At 50.0% G+C, this 27,739-nt stretch overlaps 1 protein-coding gene across 18 annotated transcripts in view; it reads right to left on the bottom strand.

Moving 5' to 3' along the window:
* The window catches only part of SLC22A23 (solute carrier family 22 member 23), a 178,473-nt gene extending 155,225 nt beyond the window's left edge, over positions 1–23,248 (bottom strand). For 5 of the 18 annotated variants that reach the window (XM_064597262.1, XM_064597260.1, XM_064597259.1 and 2 more), the window contains exon 1: positions 22,011–23,245. In XM_064597262.1, coding sequence (XP_064453332.1) covers positions 22,011–22,685 — 675 coding nt within the window. In that variant the 5' untranslated portion in view covers positions 22,686–23,245. Of the gene's footprint in view, positions 1–8,075; positions 14,065–14,477; positions 14,693–21,079; positions 21,290–22,010 lie in introns of those variants that run through there. The other 13 variants (XM_064597253.1, XM_064597254.1, XM_064597252.1 and 10 more) reach the window with 7 other exon arrangements.
* Between the last annotated feature and the right edge of the window lie 4,491 nt (positions 23,249–27,739).

The following is a 27,739-nucleotide window of genomic DNA, read 5'->3' as shown; positions in this document are numbered from 1 at the left end:
AACATTAGCAGAAAGTACTGGTGCAACCACTTCTTGTGTATTCTCAGTCCCAGGGAGTATAATCTCAAGAGAATCTGCAAGGTCCAGACCCCTGTGGGGTCGGGGCGGGGCATGGGCAGAGGGAGAAGCAGCCTCCCTGCTGAGCAGAGGGTCTGACCTGGGGCTGAATCCCAGGACCCCGAGCCACTGGAGTGACTATACCTCGCAGCGAAATAGCCTTTGTCCTCAAACTTGCCCGTGAGTGGAAGAGTGGAAAGGAAAATCCCTCTCCAAAAAAGGAAGAGTGACCGCAAATTCCTATGTCATACGGCCACCTGCACCCTTCAACCTTTGCTTTCAACCTCACACGACGTTCAAGGCAGGTTACCCCAAGCTCTCGGGTCCCGCCCTTGCCTAAGTAGGTTTTCCTTCTCCTTTCGGATCTCTGTCCCACAGCCAGCAGCCCGTCCAGGCCCACTAGGAGCTCATCCTCGGGGTCAGAGGATGGCACAGCTTCAGTATTTAATGACTCTTTATTACTCACCTACTGAGTGCCACACCCCAGGGAAATAACATGGCAGAAAGCGCTGTCCCTGCTCTCAAGGGCTTAGAGTCTAAGAGCGGAAAATGGCCAGGAATTAAAATGACAACTCTGAGAAATGAAGAGCCGTGATGGCAGATGTCCTTCAGGTGCTGGGACAGTGCATCAGAGGGTCTGTTTTCCATTTTCCATCACGACTTCCTGGTGTGAGCTGTCCCAGCCTTGCTCAGGCATGGGGCTCTGGGTGAGAGAGTAAGCTGCACTGGGAGATAGGAGGGGGAAGCGTGGGGCAGGAGGGGGAGCCACGCCGGGGCCAGACCCAGAGGCAGAGACGAAGGGGGTGGTGAGCAAGGGGGCAGGTCCTGCAGGGGCCTTGTGCACCAGGTTACAGATTTTAAATGGAATTAGAATGTTAACCGAAAGCAAACCTTCTTTTAGCCTTTGCTACTGTTGTTAGAAATACCCTGATTAAGGATCTCAGCCTTTGGGAGGAAGACAACCAAATCCCTGACCCTGGCTCTTCACAGGACGCGGTGGGGTAGCAAAGCCTCTCGAAACAGCCTACCTGTGGGTGGGCGTGAGGGTTGCAGGCTGTTGACCAGTCATTGCTTAACAGCTTTAGAGACGTGGATGAGCCCGAAAAGGAGGAGGATTAACCCCACCGTGGTATGAACTCCTTTCATGTCTTAGCTGAGGTAGCTGCACAATGTTTTAGAGAGTAGGAACAGAGAGGGAAATTCCGAGAACCAGAACATTTAGGGAGACCTAGGACATGTACCTAAATGAAGAGCAGCAGACTAGCCTGGGACGAGGTGGGGCTAAAGGAAGAGGGTTTCTCAAAGTGAGAGCGTGGAGTAGTCCCAGGTATCCGTGGCTCAGTCATTTGCCAGGGCTGATCTCAAGGACGCGCGGTGCCCTTCCATACTTCCGGTCTGAAAGGTCTAAAGGATGGCTGGAACAGTGCCGCAAGCCGTACGATGCACCAGCAGAGCTGACTGCGTGGCCGCCCTCCCAACTCCAGTGGGAGCTCCTTGCAGAAGAGGACTCAAAGCACACACTCTGCTGAGAGGGAGTTTACGCATCGGCCATTTCATTTGATGCCCACAAAGCCTCCTGCACAAAGTGTCATCCCCACCTTGGCAGTTGAGTTCCCAGAGGCTAAGGAACCCCGAGTGCTTCACAGAGGTGAAGATGTAGCACTGGGATCTAGACCCGGGTCTTCTGCACTGAGCCCCACGCTGGCCTCCCCACCCCGGGCCCGCCTCTCCACACAGCACCTGCACACAGGATGCCCCAGGCTCTGCTGCACGCACACTGACCCCCTCACAGCCACTCCGTGTTGGGGAGAGAGCTGGCTGGGAGCCCATGACAAAAGCCCATGTTTAAAACCATTTTTTAAAAAATGTCTTTTTCCCAATCATGGGACTGCTTTTACAAAACCTAAAGGGACCAAGCTTCTTTGCCCCGGTGCAAAAATGCTGTTCAAAGCACTAAATACCCAAATGGAGGGAGAACCTTCTGCTTGGGCTCAAGTCACTTCAACAGCTGTCAGGATAAATGTGCCAGCATGCTGACATGCCGGGGGTCTCCAACCTCTAAACTGTTATTCACTAAAAGTGCATCACTGGTTGCTTAACCTGCTTTAAAAAAAAATGCAGTTCATCGCGGGATGACACATATGCACAAGCACAAACATGCTTCTTGACAAAATGCTGACTGATTCGCAAACACAGAGAAATGTAAAACCCCTGTGAAAAACACATCTTCGTATGTTTAAAAATGGTGGGAAATGTCTGCCTACATTTCATGGCTTCCTTTAAGGTTTCCAGACAGGAGGTGACAGACTGGGGGGGCTGACTCTCCTTCTCTCAGCCCTGTTGAGAAATACCCCTCTAATTCCCTCTTTAATCCAATGAAGGAATAAACAGGATTCTGTAGGGCAGGCTCCATCAGAAAAGAATTCCTCTTGGCCCAGGCCCCTACAAACTGGGCCCTTGGCACCATTTGCATTCAGCTGTGGGCTGGGTGACAGATGCACCCTGTGCTCTGTTTGGGGTTTGCTCCAAAGATTCTTTAACCTGTGAGCTATCTGTCCTCACAAGGCTTACCTGGGTCGTCTTTTTTTTTTTTTTTTTGAGAGAGCATGAGTGGGGTCAGAGGTGGGGCACGGGCAGAGGGAGAAGCAGCCTCCCCGCTGAGCAGAGAGTCTGACACGGGCCTCGATCCCAGGACCCTGAGACCATGACCCGAGCTGAAGGCAGACGCCTAACCGACTGAGCCACCCAGGCGCCCCACCCAGGACTTCTTAAAGAGAGGAAGGAGAAGGAAGCTCTCAGCGAGGTCCCAGCAGCAGGCGGGAGCTACAAAACAGGCAGGAAGTCCTGGCTGCTCACAGGGGCTCTGGGTCACAGGACATGGGATCAAACTACGGTTGACTCTTGAACAATGCAGGGGTTAGGGGTGCTGACTGCTCCCCCCACACCCATGCGGTCAAAAATCCACATCTTACTTCGGTAGGGAAACAGTATCGAGATTCCCACCCCATAGAGATGGTAGCCCCCCTCCCCACAGGTACCCTGTCACTCCAGCTTCTACCCTTAAAAAGAAAAGACAGAGAAGGAAACTTACCTAGATTATAAACAAGTCAAGATTTCTCACTAGCTGCTCTCATTCTGTCAATCAACTTCCAAACGTTAGAGCTAAAAGGGAGTAAAGACCAGAAAGGATGTACAAAATTCAGCTTATAACGTTCATGGCCCTCTATGTGGCATAGCCCCAAACAGGAAGCAACGCACGGGCCCATCAACAGGTGACGAGAGAAACAAAACGTGATGCGCACACGCAGAGGGACACCGCGTGGCAACGGAAGGGAGCGACTGCGGGTTTACGCCAGAACCCAGACGGATCCCAGAGACGGTGCTGGGGGACGCAGCAGACACAAAAGCCTCCGTGCTGTGTGATTCCATGTCTGTGACGTTCTGCACCAGGCAGAGCTGAGCTTTGCTGCTGGAAATGAAAACAGCAGCTGCCTATGGGGGCGAGCTGATGGGATGGGCGTGAGGGTATCGAACGGGGTGAAGGCAATGTTCGAGATCTTCATTTAGATGGTGGCTACTGGGTGGAATGGGAGTTGAAACCCACTAAACTATACACTTAAATCTCTGCCTTTTACCGACATGTTAATGATACCTCCATTTTCAAAAAATCTGCCCTTAATGGTTTTAAATGGGTCCCCAAAGACGAGACAGAAATACCCAACCGATTGGGGCTTCGCAGCTCCTTCCTCTGCTAGTTCTCGGGAGGCAGGCGGCAAAGGGGCAGGGGCTCACGGGGCACCGACCACCATTCGCTGACAGAGCATCTCAAATAGCTAGATTAAGGGCAAGGAGGGAAGGCATTTGTGTGTACTTTCCCTTCTGCCTAAGCAGATCTCTTGGCCGAGCACTCAGAACAGAGAGCGAACAACTCACACAGTTGCTATTTCGAGGCCTGAGCTTCTTAACAAATGTGGTTATGCGCTGTCTGTCCAACAGTTCAAGACCAGAGCGTTATTGTAACTGTATCAAAGGCCAGCAAAACAGGAGCCCTACCCTGGTTTACAAAGTCCTCCCTAGAAACACGGGCGGGGCTAGCAGCACGCTGGGAAGGAGCTACGGCCATGCCCACCTGCAGAAGCCCGAGGCTCACCCACGCAGTGGTGCCCCAGCAGGAACTGGAACGCAGACCCTCCGGGGCGCAAACCCCGCCCCTGCCACTTTGCTCAGCTGGGTCCGTGTAGCCACGTTCTTTTAGCCTCTCTGAACACCAAGTTCCGTCTGAGTAAGCCGGAGCCAGGCCCACTTCTCAGGAGGGTGGTTGTCAGGACTCAGCGGTGACACGTGTGGGACACTGGGCCCAGTAATCCTGCCGCAGCCTCCTGGTCCTCTTCCTTCCCTTCCTGCCGCCCCCCGTGACGTGCCCCACAGGCCCTCCCATCCTGTTCTCAGCCACCTCTTCTCTCTACCTGCCCCCTTCGGTCACCACCTGGATTCCAACAGTAGATAACATAGATGGAAAGCCCTCTTCCTGCAAAACCGACGTGAAAGACAAAATCACTGTGTTCCGGCGATTCGAACCTTCCTCCTCCTCCCTGAAAGGACTCTGTTGTGGGTTGCATTGTGTCTCCCTAACACATTCTGGTGAAGTCCCCCTGGTGCCACAGAACCTGACCTCATTTGGAGACAGGGTTTTCACAGAGGTAATCAAGTTAAAGTGACATCGTTAAAGTGGGCCCCAGCTCAGTGTGACTGAGGTCCCTAGGAAAAGGGGCAATTTGGACACAGAGACACAGACGTTGGGAGGATGATGTGAAGACAGGAGACACAGGGAGAAGGCCACATGAAGGTGGGAGATTGGAGCCAGGCGTTTACGAGCCAAGAACACCAAAGATTATAGCAACCACCAGAAGCCAGGAGAGGCCTAGAACAGACTGTCCCCCCAGCCCTTGGAAGGGACCCACCCCGACACCTTGATTTCAGACCCCCTGGATGCTTCGTGCCCCGCCACCTGCCTTCGTCTGCCTCGCCAGCGAGTCTGGTCTCTCTCCCTTCCCCAGCACACCTGGCCAGGGGCTTAGCACCATCCCCTCATCTCCTCCAGCACAGCCAGCTTTGTCTTCTGAAAATGTGACACTGGGCGGATGGAGAGAGCGTAGATGCTGGAGCTAGGGTGACGCACTGGAGGGTGCTGACTTCACCAATCGTAATAGCGTGTCCCTGGCCAGGTTTCTTCGCATCTCCACCTCCGTTTCCTCACCTGGCAGATGTTGGTAACAGGGCTGCTTCGCTGGCTTATTGCAAGGGTGAAGAGAGAGGCCTGCTCAAAGCAGCCAGGATGCAGTGGGGATAGGAAGGGCAACCGGGAAGGTCATGCTGCCGTGACCTTGCTCAAAATCCTTCAATACCCTCCATCACCTGCCACAGTCCAGATTCCTCGGCAGAGAGCAATGGGCTGTGCTGGTCATTTACAACGCCTCTTCTCGCCAATTCCATTCTTTGCAGAACCCAGCTGTGCAGGTACCCTCCTCCCATATGACTCAGGGTCAGGAGGCCCTTCCCTACAGCACACATGGCATCTCCTGGTGAGTGGTATTGGTCCAGGGGCAGGTATGCGGTGAGGCGAGGTCCACTAGAGAGGAGGATTCACCCACCATGCTCAAGGAGAAGGTGGCTATTTCCTTTTCTCCAAGTCACAAGGGGGCAGGGGGCAGCAAATGACCCACTGTGGTGGGAAGCCACCTTGCCACTACAAGGGACTCAGCGTTTGTTACAGGCTGATTGTATCCCCTCCAAATACATCTGTTGAAGTCCTAGCCTCCGGTTCCTCAGAACGTGACTGTATTTGGAGAAAGGGTTTGTACAGAGGTTTAAGTTAAAATGAGGTCACTGACCAGCGTCCTTATAAGAAGAGATAAGGACACAGACATGTGCAGAGGACAGACCATGGGAGGACACAGGGAGAAGACAGCCATCTGCAAGCTGAAGAGAGAGGCCTCAGAAGGAACTAACCTGCCAACACCTTGATCTTGGACTTCCAGCTTCCAGAACCGTGAAGAATAAATTCTGTCGTTTAAGCCACTCAATCTGTGGCACAGACTAATAATATAGCATTAGAATGAACCAATGCTGAGAAGGCCTAGAAGCACGCAGGGGAGCCTATCCTCTCTCTGGACTTCCAGAAACATCACAGGTATTTCTGTATATATTTTTAAGCCCATTTGATCTGAGGTTTTCTGCGATGTGCAGCACCCTGATGAACTCCAAGCTTTCAAATCCTTTCCAACACTGCACATTCTCCCCTCCTAACTGAAAACAAGTGCTTTCCCCCCTCCTTCCAAGGACTTACATTCTGATTATTCCCCACTCCTACCTGCTCTTCCTCTTCACCATTCTTTGGCTCCCTGCTTCCCTCTGCCCGTCTCTGCCCCCGGGACCACCATTCTCCAAGGCCCACCTCATGGGCTCCTTCTCCCCTGCAGCTCCAGCACAGTGCCTGAATACGACACAGTACTCTGGACTTCTCCCGTGGGCTATATTTCCTGCATATGCTTTTAACTTATCTGAGACTAGACCACTATCTTTACTAGATCGATTCGAACAGATGACTGAAGAAAGACTGCTGTGTGTCACTGCCTCCCAGACTGAAAGAGAAAATGCCTTCTGCAGACTGAAAAACCTATTTTCAATATGGTAAACTATGAGTCTTTAAATTCCCTGGTAACCTTCTGCCTGTCCAAGGTCATTTCAGTTTCCCCAAAAATTGCTTTTGGAGATGAGATTCATAATCGAGGTCACAGTTTTCCTTTCCACCACCCCTCCTGTTAGTCACTTATCTGAGACTCTGTCAAAAAAGAATTAGAACTATAAATGGGGAAGAATCTGATGGCAGGTGAGAAATTAATTAAAGAGAGACACCACTGCTTATACTTAAACCACAATTCAATTCAATTCAAACCGGTATCAGGAGATACACAAAACCAAAAATAAAAGAAAAACGAAACCCGAAACACCCTGATAGCCTAGACAATACCCATATTTGAAAAGCTGTGTCTTATGGGACTTCCCAGAAAAACTTCCCAATAAAACTTTTATTGAAATAATAAAAACCCTACCTTGGAACACAGAAGATTGGATGACTCACCAAGCAATATGGCTCCAGAAACAAGGAGGCCCCTATGAAGAAACATCACCTTCCTGCATTTCACTACCTCTCACTGGATGACCTCTAGTTGAGGCATCTTTATTTACTACTTGGAAGTTCCTTCTGAGAGCCAGAACAGACCCTCTGGCCAGCTCCAGGACACACAGCTCTCTGACCATCTGTGGCCCTTGACAGTTCTTTATTTTATTTTATTTTAAAGATTTTATTTATTTTTTGACAGAGACTGAGACAGCGAGAGAGGGAACACAAGCAGGGGGAGTGGGAGAGGGAGAGCGAGAAGCAGGCTTCCCGCTGAGCAGGGTGCCCGATGTGGGGCTCGATCCCAGGACCCTGGGATCATGACCTGAGCCGAAGGTAGACGCTTAACGACTAAGCCACCCAGGCGCCCCTGATAGTTCTTTATTAGGGATATCAAGAATACCAAGCACAAACTCCCAAAAAGTAATAGGAATGAGTGGGACAGACAGATGATGCCATGAACATCTAAGGAAGAAAAGATCTCTCTGGGGAGGGTGCTGAGGCTGCCTGGGGCCTGGACCTCCCTGCGGCGGGGAGGCTGGCTTAGGTTAAGGAAGGGGGCACGTCCCCAGCAGCCCCAGCTAACACTGCACATGCTTACTTTCACAGGTGCTGGCCCTAAGCACGGGTAAATGTCACGCTAGGATCACTTTAGGTTCACTGCCTGTGCCCAAGGGAGATGTCAACCCCGGTCTGTTACTCAGTGAATGTAGGTAGTGCTTATGTTTGATTCTGAACTCTTCTAGTGCTTGGTGTCTGTGTCCCCCGGGGGGGGGGGTTCTTGTTTCCTGCTGCTGAAAACGTTTCAAACCACCTTAATGGGAATTAATTATGGAAAAGACTAGTCTGAATTAGAGGCATTTTGAAAATAAATACCTTTACTTCCAAATAAATGTTTCCTTTTCAAGTAATTAACCATTATTCCAAGCAGAGGTTCAAAGGACCTACTTTAATGAGTGACTTGGTCATTAGCAACATTCATTTGTACATAAATATGCTAAGGCAGTGTTTCATAATGTGCTTCCCTAGGTAAGCTAAACGTGCCTGCTGACCCTCAGTTTACACCATTTATGCACTTAGCAAACCCTTTCTTCACAGAGGGCAAACGGGCCGTGGCCGCACTGCGATAATTCTGGTGTGATGAATCGCCCTTCTATAGCTCCTGAGCCCGCATACCAATGCTCCCCTTGTGGGTTACAAAGGAGCCAAGGTCTCACCCCGGCTGACCCGGCCATCTGTCGGGTATGGTCAGAAAATACAATGAACTTTTGTATTAGCCTCCACCAGGATTTCTCAGACTTGGCATGCTCAACTGGATCATTCTTTGCTGCGGGGGCTGTCCCGTGCATTGTGGGATATTCAGCAGCATCCCTGGTCTCTACCCAGGGGACGCCAGTAGCATCCCCTTTCTCGGCTATTTCCAGACATTGGCCAATGTCCCCTGGGGGGTATCCCCCTGGAAATCATCTAGTGAACTTTTTTAAACAACTGATGCCTGGATCCCAAGTTCCAAAAGCTCCCAGGTGACTCTGAGAGCTCTAGCCACCAACACTGCCATCCTAGATTCAGACCCGTTCAGTATGTCACTTTCATGAGAAGAAAAAGCCCTGGGACTTAAAGTTCTGAAAAACGGTGACTAAAGCCAACATATAACCCGTTCCAGAGCCCGGTAGGAATTCAAGTTTGATTAGCTGCTATTTCTTAGCTTTCAATAAACTCACTGGAATTTGACTTTTGGTCTGAGTTGACCTATGTACCACTGTCCTCTTCCTCTTCTTCTCATCCTAGAATTAAATCACCTTACCTTGCCCAGATGAGAGTAATGGCCCCTTTACTATCTGTTTACCTTTGCCATTTGAGAAATGTTAATTGAGCACCTACTAGAGCCAGGTGCTGAGGATACAGATCTGGGCCAGGAAAGCAGGGGTGGAGGATTGGTGGGTAGGGGGCGGAAATAGGGAGCCAGGAAAGGCCTTAAGAAGGTGATGGGATGATGGGGGATGGCAGGTGGATTCTGGACTGAAGGAGCACCACTTGCAAAGATCAAGTGTTGTTTGAGAAACTGGGGGCTAGAGCACAGGGTCCCTGCACGACCGTGATGGGGGCCCATGCAAGAGAAGCATGCAGGGTGCAGACAGACCATCAGGGACCTTGAAAACCAGCCAACCAGGCCTAACTTCATCCTGAAGGTCATGGATCTGAAGCAAGGAAGTAAAAAAAAAAAAGCTTTTCATCGTCAATTTAGAATCAAAATCACTGGGATTTGAGGCAAGGGGGGTAGATAAGATCAGGGGCCAGGGGCCAGATGAGAGGTCTGGTCTAGCAGGTAACCAAACACACAGAGCTAGGGCTCTGAGGAGACATCCGGGTTACAGAGAAAGATCTGCCACTGCCCTACTTAGGGTGTGTGCTGGAACTCAGATATTAGGGGCTGAACTATGTCCCCTCCCCCAAAAAACCCCCCCAAAACCCCAAAGCCTCAAATGTTGAGTCCTGACCCTTTGTACCTCAGAACGTGACTGTATTTGGAGACAGGGCCTTTACAGAGGTAATTAACTTAAAATGAGGTCATTGGGATGGGCCATAATCCAACAGGACTGGTGTCCTTGTAAAAAGAGACTAGACCACAGACGCACACAGAGGGAAGCCCGTGTGAGGACCCAGGGAGAAGGCGGCATGCGCAAGCCAGGGAGAGAGGCCTCAGAAGGAACAGCCCTGCCGACACTTGATCTCAGACTTCCAGCATTTAGACCCGAGAGGAGCTAAATGTCTGTTAGCCCCCCCTCACCCCCAGCCCATCTGTGGTACTTGTTATGCAGCCTGAGCTGACTGAGACTCTGGGGAACCATCTGAAGGGAGCAGGTGGTGGAAAGGATTCTCGAAGGAGAAGAGCAACCAGCAGAGCACAAGAAAAATCCGGAAAAGCAGCCTCCCCCCGCCAATCCCAAGGAGAGAGTGTCAAGGACTGAGCAGTCATCGGCAACGCCCTGCAGAGGTTGACCGAGACCGCCAAAGCAGTTCCAGGGACCTGGCATCAGGCAGGCTTGACACCATCTGGGGCGCAGAGACCACGAGGCCCAGCAGGCAAGGCAGGGACGCTGGGCGAAGCTGGCGCCTCCCAAGAGCACGGACACACAGACAGTGCGAGGGCCGTAGCCCCTGGGATGTGGCCAGGCTTGTGACGGGGGCTTTGCGAGGGCTCTCACGGAGGCCCACACCAACATGCGTGCTCCAGGGGCAGCATACGGCGGCCGGACAGAAGCCAAGAGGCCTGCTGTATGGGTCCTGAGGACACAGTGCCACATGGACCCAGCCTGGGCCCGGGGGTTCTTCTGCCCTGGGTCTCTACTCTCGTTTCTCCATTACAAATCTCAGATAACTCATTGTCTACTGGGGGAAAACCCAACCGATCCCCAAGGACGGACTGTGGGGGCCTGGGCAGTCGGGCCCCAAGTTCTGCTGCAGGTGTCCCCCTCCGCGCCCTGCACTAGTCCCTTCCCAGCCTGTGTTAGCTCCTCCGCAGATGAGGCCCTTTCTATCTTTCAAGACCCCAGCCCTCCTTCAGGGCCCAGCTCAAAGGCTGCAGCACCCGGCTCCCCCTGCCATGGTGGGAACTCCCAGGGCCGAGCACATACCTCGCGGGCTTTCTTGGGCCTGAGCTCTTCTGCACCCCTCACCCTCAGCTCCCGGCCCTCACACGCTCGACTCAGCTGGTCCCACACTGGGCCTAGAATCCTCCATTTACCAGCTGTCTTGGCTACACCACGAGCTCCTTCTTCAAGGCAGAGACCATCTTCTACCCATCTGTGTCACCCACCCAAGGCGGAGCAGAAGGCCTGCCTACAGAACAGATGTTCTGACAGAAGGACCAGAGCCAGGCACCACACAAGTGACTGCAGAAATCACCTCTAACGGGGGAGGGGAGGGATGAAGGGGTTGTACGAAGCAGTCTTCAAAAAGCAGAACGACACCTATGTCCACAGCAGCATTATTTCCAACAGCCAAAAGGTGGAAGCAACCCAATGGTCCATCAGTGGATGAATGGATAAACAAAATGTGGTCTATACCTAGCACAGAATATGGTTCGGCCTTAAAAAAAAAGGAAGGAAATCCTGACACATGCTACAATGTGGATGAACCCTGAGAACATTCCACCAAGTAAAATAAAGCCAGTCACAAAAGAGCAAGGACTAGAATGGCTCCGCTGAGGTGAGGTCCCTGGAGTAGTCAGATTCAGAGAGAGAAAGTGCAGTGGTGGTTGCCAGGGGCAGGGGCAGGGGGAGGCGGAGGGGGCTGGGCACTTAGCGGTGAATGGGGACAGAGTGTCAGTTTGGAAAGACGACAAAGTCCCGGAGATGGATGGTGGCGATGACGGCACAGCACACTGTGACTGTATTTCATCCCACTCAGTTGTACACGTAAACATGGTTAAAATGGTACATTTTATGTTATGTGGATTTTACAATTAAAAAAAAAAAAACTTTTTAAAAAGTAGGACAAAAACTTTGTGTCCACTGCAAACGCTCATGTATATTCATTGGAGAACAGTGGAGTTCCTCAGTATGTAACAATCAAGGGTGCCCAATTTGTAAAGCATCTTTTAAACACACAGAGAAAAAGCAGCTTTTAATCTAATCTGGGAGGAAACACTCTGTAGTGCAAATTACTATGCTGAGTGCATAACCCAGCCATAATTTAATATGACCACTGGGACGTCTGAGCTGCTTGATTCAAGCATCATCTCCTTTGCACTTCTTTAAATGATACCAAGAAATAAAGTGTGACTGTTCGCTTTTGGCAGAATTAAATTAGACAAAGGACTGACCATCCTCTCCATTTAAAAATATAAATAAATAAAAGGCAGACAAACACTTAAGTAGCATTCCTATGACTTAACATTCTTTACCACACATTCCTATGACTCAGCTGTTTGGTTCACTGCTCAGATAAGTAAACCAACTGTCTCACTTCTGGGGCAGTGTTTTCAAATGTAAGAAGGCTCCCTCCGTGGCTCCTTCTTGCTGCATACCTTGAGTGAACTAAACATTCAACACAAAACTGGCTAGGGCTTTGTGAAGCTGTTCCCTGGGAAAAACAGACGCACAAAAAGTATGTTGCACTCTGACTACAAGACATCTAGAAAAAGATATAAAACACAACCAAGGCACAGAGAAGCAGGAAAGACACTGAAAAATCAGGAAGAAAGACTTGAAGGGCTCGGGGATCCTTGCTTAGCTCTGCAGCCGTGACAGCTGGCTTTGTGAGAGACAATGGGCTGGAGCCCCCACGAGAAGCACCACCGCTCAGAAGGGCCCACATCTGGCTTAAAGCTAGGCTGTCACTCTCTTGATCTTAGTAATTTTTGGATGAGGGGTTGTGCATTTTCATTTTGCACCGGGCCCCACAAATGATGTAGCTGGTCCTGAGACCAGCAGAAAGGTTTGGAAAAACAGACACCCTGTGTGGGGTCAGGGGTGGGGGGAACGATTTGTAAAACTGTTTCAGTGACTGCCCAAGGGCTTGTTCCAAGCTCTCTCTGTGATCTGGAGCTAATAACTGAGACCATGTATCACTGTTTCTAGAAAAGAAGCCTCAGGAGGAGTATCCCAGCCAATTCCATACTAAGCTTAAGCTGCCAGGTAAGTTATATCCTGAGTCTTTGGGAAGAAAAAGAATACTTTTAAGTATGTAATGGTTCAATCATCAATGTTCAATTATTCTCGATTAACTGCCAAAAAGATTCATCTCTAATCCCTTCCATCCCAATGAAGAATAGCTACTACCACCCCCTGCCACATGGTCTGCAGGAGACCCCCAGGGCTGGGTAACCACATCCTCTACTCTGAAACCTGCCTGGACATCAGATTTGCACCCAGGAATCTGGAATGGACAGAGGAATGCAGCGCCTCTGTGCTGACCAGTGCCTGACCAGGTAAGCAAAAGCATGGGCAAAGTCAGCCTGTAGAGGGAACAAAGCTGACTTCTGGAGAAAGGGCTGAGAGCACACGTGACTCCTGACAGAGGGCGGTGGCACCAGGGCTCCTGATTCAACCCCTCCCCCACAATTTTCTGGTTTCAGATCCCACCCTAGGTTCCCTGAGCCATTCCTGCATCTTTCCTATACATTTCTTTTCTATTTTGTTAATGTAATGTGAAATTTGTTTTCCTCACTTGCAACCAAGAGTCATACGAGAGGTTTTATAGAATCTAATCCTGTGTAAATGGAGTGGCCTCAGGCAGTATTCTATTTCAGCAGTGATTTATTTTAGGGGAACCCAGCTCAATCGGTCAATAACCATTGCCCCTCTTTCCCAGAAATAGAGGCCTTGCCAATCTCTAGGTCACTTGTTTGGAGGAACATCTGCCTACACATAATGATCAGCACTGAGCAGCCTTGAGCAAATGAAAGGACAAGCCCCCAGTCACAGATGATCAAGGTCTGAAGGCTAGAGGTCAGTCACTGCCCTCTCATGACAAGTCAGCAAGGACAGCGTTCGGGGTGGGTGGGGCAGCCCTCGGGGGGCGCCTGGCCCTCTGCACGGTTTCCACCTGCCCCTGAGGTGAGCTCTCTGACGCCTGCCACCGAGGTCCAAACCTACCACCAACCCCTCTAAAATTCCACAGTTTCTCTGATCCACCAGCACAGCCAGCCCAGACTTTTTAACACGTGTAGATGGTTCTCCATCCAACGGCATGACCTCAAGTTCCTGAGCCAAAACCTCTGTGGGGGTGTGAAGCCCCTGGCAGAACCCTGCTCTCCGGTTCCTCGAGGTCGGCCAGAAAAGCCTTTTCCTTTTCAGATCCTTTGGAGTCCTGTGACCAGTGACCTGAAAACAAACAAAGCCATTACATGGTCTTGTTTATCAGACTAGAGGTCCGTTTTGGTCAGACTCCTCAGGCCACCCTGGATTCCTGCGTCCTGGAGGAAGGCACACCTGGCCCCCCACATGATGGGTTTATGGGCGGAGGGGAGGGGACAGGCACCTCGGAGTGCTCCCAGGTGTGGCCTATCGGCTCCTCCCCACCGAAGTATTTCTCAGATGACTCATTTGACTCATTCGGCCGGTCCTCACCCCCACACACAGGAGGGAGAACGGGATCTGAGATTCCCAGGTTCCTTGGGGTTTGCCGGGCGCCTAGCAGGGAGGGCAGTGGGCTCTCCCCGGCTGTTCTCATTCTAGCCTCCCGGGAAGGCGAGCGATGACCCACTCTCCCAAAGATAAAGCTCATGGAGCTGTACCTGTGACTGTCATGGCTGTTGCTAATATCTGCTGGTCCTCAGCAGCCATCAGGACCTGAACCCACTCCTGCCAGACGGAAAAGCCCTTCTTCTTCTTTCATGGTTGCAGATTCAGGTGAGCTCAGGGAGTCTCAGGGAAGACTTCGTGGGTAGAAGATGCGTCAGACACAGCTCCGGGGTGGAGAGGGGCAGGGTGCACTCTGACCACCACACAGCTGGGGTTAGGACAGAGAGACCCGGCCGAGGGCCGGAGAGCAGAGTGAGGATGAGCAAGTCCGAAGGAGGAACAGGGACGCATTGGCTGAAGGAAGGAGGAGCGGGCCAGCCAGGCAGGAGGAGCAGAGCTCAGCGCAATGTGCCCAGAGAGGCGCCCTGCCCAACCCCACCGACCCCACCCCAGCGCACAGCTCCCAACAGCCGTGTCCCTTCCCTCTCAGGCGGCCACAGGACGGCCATCCCTGACAGGCCGGACAAAAGGAACAGGGGCCAGCAAGCACCCGCCAGCGCTTGCTGGCCCCTGTCCCCTGGCGGGCCCACCCCAGAGCAGAGGCAAGAACACCCTGCAGGGTGAGGGGAGCTAGATTCTAGCCCCTGCAGAGCTGGTGGCTCTGGATAAGTCAGCGACACCCCCCACACTCACTCCAGCCTCAGTCTTCTCATCTGTAAACTGAGGACTTCGGATGAAGAGATCGTATTATATGTTAGCCGTGCCCAGGACAATTTTTTTTTTTTTACCTACACTAGGCATTTGGTAAAGGTAAAGCTGGTTGGATCGAAGTAAACTCTAGACTGATGGTTTCCTATGTCAGGGTCTTTCAGCTTTGTGCAAATTCAATTTGCACTCCCCCCTTTTGAGGAGGAGGGCAGGGAAAATGCTGGAACACTCCAATGGGCCAGTGCTGCTTCCTAGCAATAGCCCTGGAAAGAGGCTTCAGGCCCACTTGCCCCAAGTCTGGCCTGGACCTGCAGCTGCGATGTGATTTTCCACAGCTTCTCCTCAGAACCTCTTCTTGGGCTGGCCGGCCTCCTTCCCACAGCCCAAACCACCCGGTTTCCCCAGAACCTTCGGTCAGGCGACCTTTCCCCATCAAATGCTCTGCACCCTCCCCTCTGCCTCTCCACAGAGCCCCACTCCCCATCCTAGCTCCCCTTCTCCACAGGCTCTGCCTTGCTGCCCTCCATCCCAATTCATCCCCTCAGCTGACTCGGGTCATCTCACGGCTGATGTTCTGAATGTGACTCAGAGCCACCCCTCCCCACGTTCCCACCTTCACTGCCTCCTAGCAATTCTAAGCTCTCACCATTCCACAGGACCCTTGCAAATGCCATTCTCTCTCCTCCCTCTCCCACTCAAACCTAAGATCTCAACTCAGATGTCAGTTGCACTCAGAGACCAGTCAGTGTAGGCCAGGCTTTTTGTTCTAGTCTTTCATTTCCCTTTCTTTCCACACACTTAACTCCATATGTATTTAAAGGATTATTATCAGTTAAGGTGTGCCTCCCTCATTAGTCTATAAGCTCTATGGGACTGGAGCTGTCTACATCTGTCATTCTATCCCGAATACATAGCACAAAGCTTGGCCCAAAAGAGGGACTCATCTATGAAAGGAAGGAAGGAGAAAAGTTAAAAAAAAAAAAAAAAGGGAAAGGAGTGGCCTACAGTCGCACTTAGTGGTGTAAGGATCGTTTAACAACTGGATCTCTGCAGAAAACATAAAACCCCGAGGTGTAGTGTTTGCCAATTCCACGGTATAGATGCTCCCGCCATGGCTGCCCTGAAGCCCCCAACGGACATTCCTGAGTGTGCAGCTCGACGGAGAAGCGCACCCTGGCTCAGAGTCAGCAGAGGCCACGCGGCTCAAGCTCACTGCTGGTTTGTGGCAACGCTAGGACTGACGTTCAGAAAACCCATCGTGGTTTCAGATGGCATCACCTTTTGACTCAATCCCACTTTGGACTGAAGGCCAAAATGAATTGAGACCTGCAAAAAATGCTACAGACGAAAGAGGAAAAAGAGGGGGAAAAAAAAAAAAAAGGAGAAAAAAGAGGTTTTGCAGCCAGCTCAGAACAAGAAGATGCAGGAGAGGTGAGCCCCACGGCGTGGGGTAGAGCGTTGGCTCCCAAAAGATGACCAGGGTTGCTTAACAACCATTTAGCTTCTGGTCTTCCCACTGGCGTCACTACCAAATGCAGTGTTTAGAATGTCGTTAGGAGCAAGTCAAAGCCTGCATGAAATGCAGGTCGTATCCAGGGGCCTAATATTTATTTCCCTTTCTAGCAATTTATCCTACTAGTTTAATCCAAGCAAAATGGGTATCTGCGACACCAAATGACAGAGGTACCAAGATCAAAAAAATATTAGAAGAAAGTATGGGTCTTTTTCTAATATTCCGGGATTATGGAAGCCCTAAATCGAATGCAAAACCCAGAAACCCTAACAGAAAAGATTAAGTTGACTCTATACAAGCCAAAAGTTTCTGCATAACAAACACACCATAAAAAAAAAAAAAAAAAAGACAAACAAAGAGCCAGGGGAAAAACATTTACAAGACATCCAGAGAGTTAATTAACCTTCTGCTTGGAGCAGAGCACTTCTACGGTAACTTTTGTATACTCCTCCCCCAAAACACACACATAGGCAAAGGACCTCAGGAGGGCAGTTCAAAGAAAAGGAAACAAATGGCTCAAAAAATTTCAGAGACATGTTTAACCTCCTGCATGCAAATGACAACCACCACCAAATACACCTCACAGATCCAACGAGGAGACCTTTCCAAGTGTGGTAAGTCCTTGGTCAGGGAGGGTATAGGGAACAGGACCTCCAGCTTGACGGATGGAAGCGGAAATTGGTAAGATCTCTAGAGAGAGCATTTAACAACATCTATTAAAATAAAAATGTAGCCTACTTTGACCTTCCACTTTTAAGAATTTCATGCATGCCAGAATTTCATTACATATTATATAACAGCAAAGACTGGAAACAACCTCAGCACCCCCTTGGTAGGTGACTACTTAAATAAATTATGGCTTGCCCATACAATGGAATACTATGCAGACATAGTATTACAGAAGCAAAATGAGGGGCTCTCTCACTGGTGATAGGCATCTATCCCTGACAGTGGTATAAACAGGCATAGAACAATGTATGTATTATGTCATTGTTTGTGAGAGACAAATATATAAATGAAAATATACTTAGACTATTTCTAGAAGAATACATAAGAAATTGGTAACCATGGTTGCTTCTGAAGAGGGAAACTGGAGGCAGAGATGGAAGGCAATGTTACTATTACGGTCTGCTTTCTGTATCGTGTGCATGCATTATCTATTGGTCAATCTCTAAACAGAGAGCTGCATAAAGATGTTCACTGCTGTGTTGTATACACTAGACAAAATAAATCAACCACCACTGGGATGACCTGACACTGGGTTATTTTTAAAATATTACTATTGCAATGAAATTGTAATTATTTTTAATCCTAATTAAATTGTACTGAATCACTTTAAATACTTCTAGACTTGAGCCCCAGAAAAAGAATACAAATTACTTCCCAGGATATTTAAACAACTCTCAGATGTACTTACAGGACAAAAGCCAGCAATCTTTGAGAATTCATGGAGAACAGAAGAAGTGTAAGAAGACCGGGGACGAACATCCCAAACTTTATATTATATAAAGAAAAAGAAGGGAGCTTAGAAAGTTTAGCAGCTGACATTGATTTTTGGCAACATTCCAAGGGCTATTCAAGGAAGTGGTGAGCACTGGAAACCAAGGAGGATTCACTCAGAACAACGCAGGATAATGATGCAAATTATTAAGAGGAATATTTTAAAGTCAGCGGTATTGTGTTTTTTTAACCTTGTGTAAAATCTTTGACAATCTGAGCTGCCTGGGGATGCTGGTGTGGGACAGGGAACCATGTCCGGCCTCAGTTCTCCCAGAGCTGACCTCTAAGTGACTCAGAACTTTGTTAGATTTGTTTCGGAAAGGCATGGCTGGGAGATAAAATGCAGAGCTATGAATGTCCCTGGGAAGTTGAACACAGGGTTCAAGGTACACAGGTCCTGGCCCACTCTCGTACATGTTAACTGAATATCCAAGATAATGCTCAGTGTTAAGACTGGCCTTGGATAGTCAACATTCACAAAAGGAAGTAACATAATAAAAGGAAACGTTTGGAAAACTTTATAGGGTTGCACAAAAGAAAGGTGCGTTATTATTTTGAAGGCATTGAAAATTTTGGAACAAATACCAAAGACCAAGGCACAAAACAGAAATAAGCAGATACTAACAGGAGACATGTAATGACGCAAAACTATTACGAAGCAACCTAAATTGTGTGCCATGTCACAGAAGCATAGCCTGAGAAATCCTTGACAACGCAATCCCACAAAGATTTGGTGACCATGGTCTCCAGACAGAAGCTTGTCGTGTTCACTGAAAGCCTTCATGCATCAACTGTGCAGGCTTTGTTAGTGGAAGCACAGCGTCCATCCATGCTCCCTTGTAGTTAGGGCACACAGGGCCTGCCAGGCTGTGTTCTGAGTGTCATGTTTAAGAGACACTCATGCCAAGGGGAGCAATCAGCATGGCAAATTCTGTCATGTGTGGAATGGCGGAAGTAGCTGGAGATTTTTTAGCCAGGAAAGAAACTTGGGTATTCTCCGATATCTGAATACCTATTATATAAAGGAAAAAGAATCCTTCAGAGGAGCAAGCCGTGCAAATAGGCATGAGATGGCCTGAGTTATATTCACCCCAAAACGTGCTTGTCTGCATGGAGTGAGCTGCCTAGCCAATGGGGCCCTCCCTTCCCATCCTGGAAGGGGTACCCATGTCAGGGATGTTGATCAGGAGAGGAGAGAGGCTTGTCAGCCTGAAGATCCCTTTTAACTACAATAACCTGGGATTCTAACTGGCTTGGCAGTTTCAAATGTGCAGGTGCTATTACAACCTATATGTGATAAACTGTGTACTACATATGACATACATTAATGATGTATATTTATATTTGTAATATGATATATAATTGTAATAAAATACATATGTATAATATAACACAATAAAACATAATATATGCCTGGCAGTTTTCTGTCTCCCCTCCCCCCCCAACACTTAGAGATAGAATAGGACACTTATTGGAGGGGCACATACACGCTGAGGGGAATTGAATGACAGAGACATTGTGGGAGATTATTTTCAAGTGGCTAGATGATGGTATGGAGTGGGGAAAGGGTACAAAAGGCAACTTCTCGGACTCTGAACTTTCATCCACTGACGGAAGGTGACACCTTGCACTTCTGCTCTTACAAACCAAGCTGACAGGCACCTGACCTCTAGAATTACGCACCCATCACGGTATACGGTCCATATCTGTGCATCTGTGGGCACATCCAGCTGAAGCTGAAAGGCGGCCTTAGTATACGCCAAATGTGCTTAAAGAGCTCTTTAAGGCTTTTGTTATGGCATCGAACACTGTAGAAGGACAGTCCTTTATTTAGATCTTATTTGTGCGAGAAAATCAGTATGTCCTTTCTAGTCTTTATCTTACAAGAAAATGTGTCTCTAACTATTGTCCCGAGGTCTTCAGCTCCCAGCCTTGCCCTGTCAGCTACAGGTAAGCATGACAGAGCTCTGAAGCAGCCCCAAAGCATAGGGCACACATTACTGCCATCTTTGACCCTTCTGAGTGCTAATTTAGAAAAATTGGCCAGCTCTCCACTGTGCCTTTAAAGCCTGTTTCCAAGGACTATTTTAGTCCTCTCATCCCCGCCATCCGGCAGTCCCTGGGTCCCCACCACCAGGATAATGATGCTCTATCCCTCCTCCTAACTTTCAAGTTCCCCTCGCCTCTGACCCCAGGACAGAGCACCCTCTAAACACGTTTGCTTTGATCTCTATTATTCCTCCTCTACTTTAAAAAGGGGTTTAAAGTATTTGAAAATGTCACCAAATCCTTACTTGCACAGACATACAAAGGGTGTTAAAATAGTCTCTGTAGTCATTGTTCTGAATTTTTTCCATACTGGTAACAAAAAAAACAAAACAACAACAACAACAAAAACAAATGTTGCCCAGCATGGATGGGAAACAGAGTCACAGGAACACATTTGGAAAGGAGAGGCGCTGGGGCTGGGGCTGGGGGGTGTCAAGGTGAACCAAGCCTGAAGGATCTTCCCCATTAACAGCTAATCCTGTCAGTTCCCACAGGACAGATCATTTCTTGCCAGGTTGGTACATGATTAAAACAAGGATTATGATGATGTAAGAGTTTCATCTTACACATCCATGAGCTACAACTGTTTACTAACACTCATTTGGGGGGAAAAAGCACATGCACACTGTCACACTTCAGTCTCACGTTTAAACAAAGCATTTAAAACTCAGAACTGCCCAGAAGGGGAGGGGAGGTCTACACTTACTTTGAAATACAAATTAGTTATTTAAAACACAGAACGGACAAAAAACCCAAATTGCTTAATAAATGTCTCTTGTATGTTAAGAAAAATCAGAAAACACAGAGGTCTCCGGGATTGATTTTTCTGCCCGCCACACAGCTCCTCTCAAAAACCACTGCTGCTCATTTCACACAATGCAGTACCTCTGCCAGAGGGGCTCCTTCTGGACTCTGAGCAAGGCGGTTGCTCAGCTAAAGCCTCCCAGGGTCTCGATGCTTCAGACAAAAGCAGCTGCTATGTGGGAGTGGCGGTGGTCCAGGGACACAAAACAAATTCTTAGTTTCCTTCCTATACTCTAGAGATACTCCTGAAGTCCCGAGAAGACATTTGAGGGAACACTGGAGTGGCAAAATCTAAAGTCAAAAAATAGCAAATCTTTGGAGAGGAATGAGCACGATGAGAAGGGAAAGGGAATTTGCGAAAGCTCTTTGGTTCTGTGGCTCTTAACTTGGGTTCTTTCGTTGGCTTTATTTAGCCTGTTTGCAAACCCAGCACAGGATGACTGTGGTCTGCCAGAAAGAAGAACATCTGGGAATATGACATTAGTCCCATGGATAGATATTTCTTTGTGGGAGACCACTAGCCTGGCAGAAGACTAGAACCGAGGTCCTGGCTCCAGGCATCAGACCCTGAATGAGGCGAGTCTTCCAGAGCTGGCTGGCTGACAGGTCAGCGGCCTCACCTTTCTTGAGGGCCACCCCTGCCTGAATGAGGGTGACAGCTGGAAGGGTAAGGGAAGGGAGCTCAAGTCATTTGTGGGGGAGGGGCACTCTTTGCAAACGTGCACTCGGGCAGGAGTTTGGGTGCAAACTAGGAAAGGCCTTTGAGCCCCCTTAGGATTGGGAGACAGCTTCCCCGAGGAAGGCAGCGAAAAGCCCCCGCCTCACACCCAGGCAAATGCATCTCGTTTGGGGGACGGAGGATGAAGCCAATGCCAGATGCATGTACACACAGGGTAGCATCGCTTTAAGGGACCTCGGTCTGCACGGAGGGAGACCGAGGGCAGGGTGGAGGAGATCCAGGAGTGAAAGGCTCAGGAGAAGGACGCGGGGCCGGGGCGGGCGCAGCCCTTACCTTGCTGACCACGTTTTGGACGAGGCCTGTGCGGATGCCGTAGTCCCACGCGTGGCAGTCGCAGTTGGAGGCGTTGTCCCCCTTGTCCGGAGGGGACGGCAGGGGTGGCGTGTCACCCCCGTCCGCGCCGCTGCCGTTGCTAAGGTTGCCCGCGGCCCCCCAGGAGGCAGTGGAGAAGGGGGTGGTCGGGGGGCTGGTCCAGTTGGCCACGTCGCCGGCGTCCCACAGGCCGGTGGCGGTGACCCCCGCCAGCTCCGCGCCTTTGCCGGCCCCGCGGCACCAGAAGTTCGGCTGGTCCAAGAGGAAAGAGTCCGAGAACTGGCTGAAGCCGATGAACAGCGCCGGGATCCAGGTGAGCAGCACGAGGGTCTTCTGGTAGCCCCCGCCCAGGCCCCCGAGGAAGGGCAGCACCGACCCGTCGTAGTCCAGCAACAGGAGGCTCGGGGCCCCCGCCGCCGCCGCCGCCGAGCTGCAGCCCGAGTGCGGGCCGCCGGCGGCGGGATGCGGCGCGGGCAGCGGCTGGATCTCCCCGCCACCGCCGCCGGGGCCCGCGCGTCCCCCGAGGGGCGCCGAGGCCGCCGCGTCCCCGGGCGGCAGGGAGCCGTTCTCCTCGGCCGGGGGCGGCTGCCGCCCGGGCCCGCCGCCCGCCGCCTCGCGCCGCCGGTCTATCGCCATGGCCGGGGCCCACGGCGCCCGCAGAGGCGCATAGAAGCGCGGCGGAGGCTCCCGCGGGCGCCCCGGGCAGAGCGCGCCGGGCCGGGCGCCCGCAGCCGCCGCCGCCGCCGCGGAGGAGGGCCCGCGGCTCGAGAGAGAGCGCTCGGCCGCCCCGACTGCTTCAGTCCGCCCCCATGTCACCGGCCCCGACCCTGCGCCCCGAGCGCTGCGGCCCCGCTCGGGCGCCGGGCAGAGGGCGGGCAGAGGCCGGCCCGGGCCCTCAGCCGCCGCCGCTCATCGGCTCCGCGGCCCGGGCGCCGGCGGCCGAGGCCGCCGCTCTCCGCTGCTCCGCGCCGGCCGCAGGAGGAGGAGGAGCGGGCGTCGCGCCTAAGCCGGGCGGCTCGGTGCCCTGCGGACAGCTGTGCGGGCGGCGCGGGCGGCGGTGCGGGCAGCGTCCGCTTCTCCCCGGGAGCCCGGGATGTATTTATCCGGCCTCGGGCGCCTCCCGGAAGCCGCGAGCTCGGGTCCCAGGCTGCCGAGCCGGCCGCGCTCTCCGGCTCCGCGAGCCGGCCTCCCTCCTCCTCCTCCTCCTCCCCTGTCCCCCGGCCCGCCCCCTCTCCCCCCGCCGAGGTGGAGGTAACCGCGGCACCTGCTGCGCCCTGCTCCTGCGCGCGAGCGCCCCCTCCAGCTGGGACGCGCCGCCGCCGCCGCCGCCGCCGCCGCCGCGGGATCCGCGGGAGGGGGCGGGGAAAAGGGACACCCCGCGCCTGCCTGGCTGGAGGATCCCCTGTTGTTCCCCTTCCGCGCCGGGCGAGGCGGAGGAGGAGCAGGCACGCGGAGCGGGGGGCGCGGGTGGGCTGGGGGTCCCGGAGGAGTCGGCTTGAGCGCCAAGGGCGTGAGAGGGGTTGTCTTCGAGGCTCGGCTCCCGAAGCCGCGAGGGGTTTCCACCCACCCCCGTGTGCCGGGTCTCGGTGACCTCTGCTCGCTTCAGAGGCGCCCACCACCCGCTGTCCACACCCCACTCCCGGTCCTGAGCCCAAAGTCGCTAGCATTCGGGAGCAACCTCCTCGCACTTTTTTCGGGGTTCAGATAATGGTTGATTTTTGTGTCCGCGGAGCAGTGTCAGGAATGCGCATTGGCCAATTGCAGGTCGCTGGTCACCCGCAGTGTCGGGTCACCGGCGACCGATCGCGGCACCTAACTCCCAAATCGCCATGTCTTCCCCACTCCAAAATGCATGCTGTGTAAGTACAATGCTAGAAGGATACATCGTCCGCACGAGTTATACTGTATACACATAAACGTGAATGGTGATGGTATTCCCCACCCCCTCCCCAAGATCTTGAATTCACGTTTCGAACGCCAAGTGCACAGGCGCACACATCTACATCCACACACATGAAGACAAACCTCTCCCACCTCTCCCGTGCTCCAGCTCGAACCTTGCCCAGCCAGCACTATATAAATAACACCAGCCCTGCGGCAAACGGCTGCATTAGCATATTTCCTCCTGCACCCGGGCCTGGCAGAAATGAGAATAGCGTGGCACCTTTCACCCCGGCGTCCCCACATGTTGGAGACATTTCACATTCTGAGAAGTTTATTAATGGAAGTCTTAGAGCGATCCATTTCCAGTATGATTTGGGGGGGGGGGATGTGAAAGGCATGCTTTGGCTTTACAAAGGAATACACTCTCAGCTACGCATACTGAATGTATTCGTTTGCATTTCAATTATTCGCTTACATTTTTAACCTGCAGTTCTTTTTTGTTGTGGGCATCAGGTGCTTACTACTAAAACACTGGCACATCCGCGAAAATTATTTCTGAAGTCTGTTAGTGAGCTGGGCCTTGGGGATGGGAGGAGGTCATGAACTTTTCTGAGTAGCTGAGAAGGGGAGATTAGATAATTGTGGGCCAAAGGGGCCCATGGGGCTGCAGAAGATACCAAACCTCTGAGAAATGGGTCTCCAAACCCGTACATATTTAAAGAGCTTTTGGGGGGGTGATAGGGCACATTGTATAGTAATGATTTATTTTCCAAGTTCATATTATTTATTACCTTGATTTTTTTTCTTTTCTCCCCTCTCTCCCTTAGAAGAGATAATAAATACAAAGTGTTTACCTTGCCCAGAACAGAGAAAGTACTTAATAAATGTTAGCTGTGCCTTATTACCACCACAATTACTATTCTATAAAATTTACATTTTATTTCTGAATTTAAATATAACTTTACAGATATTTATTTCCTCTTCAGCGGCTGATTTTTCCAGTAGAGTTCTAGTTTGTGTTGGGTTCTACCTCTGTACCCCAAGGACCAATCTGTTTTCTTAGAACTCATCACAAAATAAGCATTGCCAGTGACCTTGATGGTCATTCCAATCATCATAATAAATAATATTGAACTCTGCAGGCTTAGTTTTCAAATACACACTCTCATTCGGTCCTCGTGAAACCCCCAAGAGGTGGGTCTCCCAGTTGAGGCTCCAAAGGTTAAACGTCTACCAGATCAAAGAGTTGGCCCACAGCAGAGCCCAAAAACGGGCTTTGAACCCAGACCTTCTGACTGGGCATTCCAGGGTGTCTCTATTTTAACATGCAGGGACAGATTATAATACCATAGGAAGAGTTTGGGGTTTGGGGTTTTTTTTTTAATTTTTTTGAAAAATTTTATTTTTAAGTAATCTTTACACCCAATGTGGGGCTCAAACTCACAACCCCGAGATCAATAGTCGCACACTCCACCAACTGAGCCAGCCAAGCACCCCAGGAAGGGTTTTAAGAGGTATTTGTTAATATGCATTTTTAGGTGGGAGAAACCCTAACCCTGGGGTGAAGTTTCATTGCCAAGCTGCTATTAGTCCTTGTCCCAAAAAGGTGATAAAAATCCTCAAATGGGGGGCAGTTAAGTTTAGTCGGTTAAGCATCTGCCTTCTGCTTGGCTCGGGTCATGATCTCAGGGTCCTGGAATAGAGCCCTACATGGTATCCCTGCTCAGTGGGGAGTCTGCTTCTCCCTCTCCCTCTGCCCCTCCCCCAGGCTTGTGGGTGCCCTCTTTCTCAAATACATAAATAAATAAAATCTTAAAAAAAAAAATCCTCAAATGGTACAGTCCCAGAATTAAGAGAAACACTAGAAAATGGTACCCTCTAAGATCCAAGCTAAAAGGAACCAACATAAAATGTTTGCAATTAGCCATCTGCAGTGCTGACCCAGCCCTGACTTACCTTGTAATTAAGTTCCTGATTAGATTAGAGGTTTGACTAAATCCCTCTCAGATCAACATGTTCCCTGCCCCAAATGTAGTCAAGATCAAAAAGTAACTAATTTAAATTAAACTGGGCTTCAATTCATTAAGACATATCACAAATGACTTCTTGGAGGAACCTAGAATGCAAGGAGTGAAGAAGAGGAATTTTAAACTCTGATAACCTCCAGGGTAAGTATTTAGGTTCACCAGCTAGTACGGGGCAGCCTATCAGGCACCCGCTATCACATTACCCTCTTTTCCTTTTCTGGGTGTAGCTATCAAGTGCTAGTTTTCTCATTTACCTCTTTATTTACTACCTCCTACATCTAGACAGGTCCTTCATATTTGTACTCAGCTGTATTTCTGGTGCCTAAAACAGTGCTTGGCACATGCAAGGTGCTCAATACACTCAAGACACTCAATCTGCTGAATATCAGGTTATTATCACTTGCTATTATCATCAAGGTTCCTACAACTCTGTTTACTTTGATTGTTAAGTCACCAAGCAACCTTTTCCTATTTGCTTAGTCTCTCAGATACAGTGCTCAGATCAGCCAGCATGAGAATCCATTTGAACAATTATATTTCTTATTATAAGTTATTGTGGTCAATGGGTTAGCTCCCTGTGTGAAGTTCTTTTTTTTTTTTTTGCGCGAGAGAGAATGAGAGACAGAGAGCATGAGAGGGAGGAAGGTCAGAGGGAGAAGCAGACTCCCCGCTGAGCAGAGAGCCCGGTGTGGGACTCGATCCGGGGACTCCAGGATCATGACCTGAGCCGAAGGCAGTCGCTTTAACCAACTGAGCCACCCAGGTGCCCCCCTGTGTGAAGTTCTTGTGCACGGTTATCAGCTTGCATACGATTGGCCTGGAAGCCAAATGCAGCTCACAGACCACACACAATGTTCCCAGAAAAACAATTGTCAACATTTGAAAATTGACTTCATTGTCCTATCTTTAAAAACCTTTCCCTTTCTGTAGCCCTTCGGAGCTCACATCTGTGAGCATGTATCTGTGCATTTGTGTTTTTTATTTATACTTGAAATGAATTAATAAAGCTGATTTTATCTTTAAAATTTACTCTGTTGAACTTTTGTTACTTAACACTGTGAAGAAGCTGAGCCATTCTCTCTTGCTTTGAAAGCATGTTAAATAATCTATCAGTTTGTAATCTCCTAAAAATTGAGAAAATAAAGAAATGAAAGATACCACCTAATCACGAATACACTTGAACAATTTTATTTCCTTGAAGATAACAGGAGGAAAAAAAAAATGTAGCTTACTTCTAAAGTTGATAGAAATCTAATTTTAAGTCCTCCATAATTCTGTAAAAGTGAGTTCCAAGGAATTGATTGGTGTCAGGGTTAATTAACTTAAAATGTATAATACTAGTCATAGCAAATGGATTTCACATTAGTTTTACTTGTATGTTCACTTTTTTTAAAATTTATTTACATTATTTCTACACCCAACATAGGGCTTGAACTCACAACCCTGAGATCATGAATAACACGCTCTTCTGACTGAGCCAGCCAGGAGCCTCTATATGTTCATGTTTTTTATTTATACTTGAAATATAGATAGATACCACAGTTTGGAATATCATGTGTCTTTCTTCTTTCTTACCACAGTTTGACCTCTCTCTTTCAAGTAGTTGTTTGAAAGTAGGTTATCTTGATTTGGGTGGGGGGTAGGAAAAAGTGATATGAAATTACTTCAAACTCTAAATGTGTATACTTGAACATTACTTACATCATCCTTTGACTTTTGGAATGTTAACTCTGACTTTCAAACAGGGAATTTGACATTTACAAGACCTATCATAAACGA

Source organism: Mirounga angustirostris, unplaced genomic scaffold (genome assembly GCF_029215605.1).
Source record: "Mirounga angustirostris isolate CCGP_5_RB_7025 unplaced genomic scaffold, mMirAng1.0.hap1 SCAF_8, whole genome shotgun sequence".
NCBI lineage: Eukaryota > Metazoa > Chordata > Mammalia > Carnivora > Phocidae > Mirounga > Mirounga angustirostris.
This window is presented reverse-complemented; position numbering and strand designations above follow the sequence as displayed.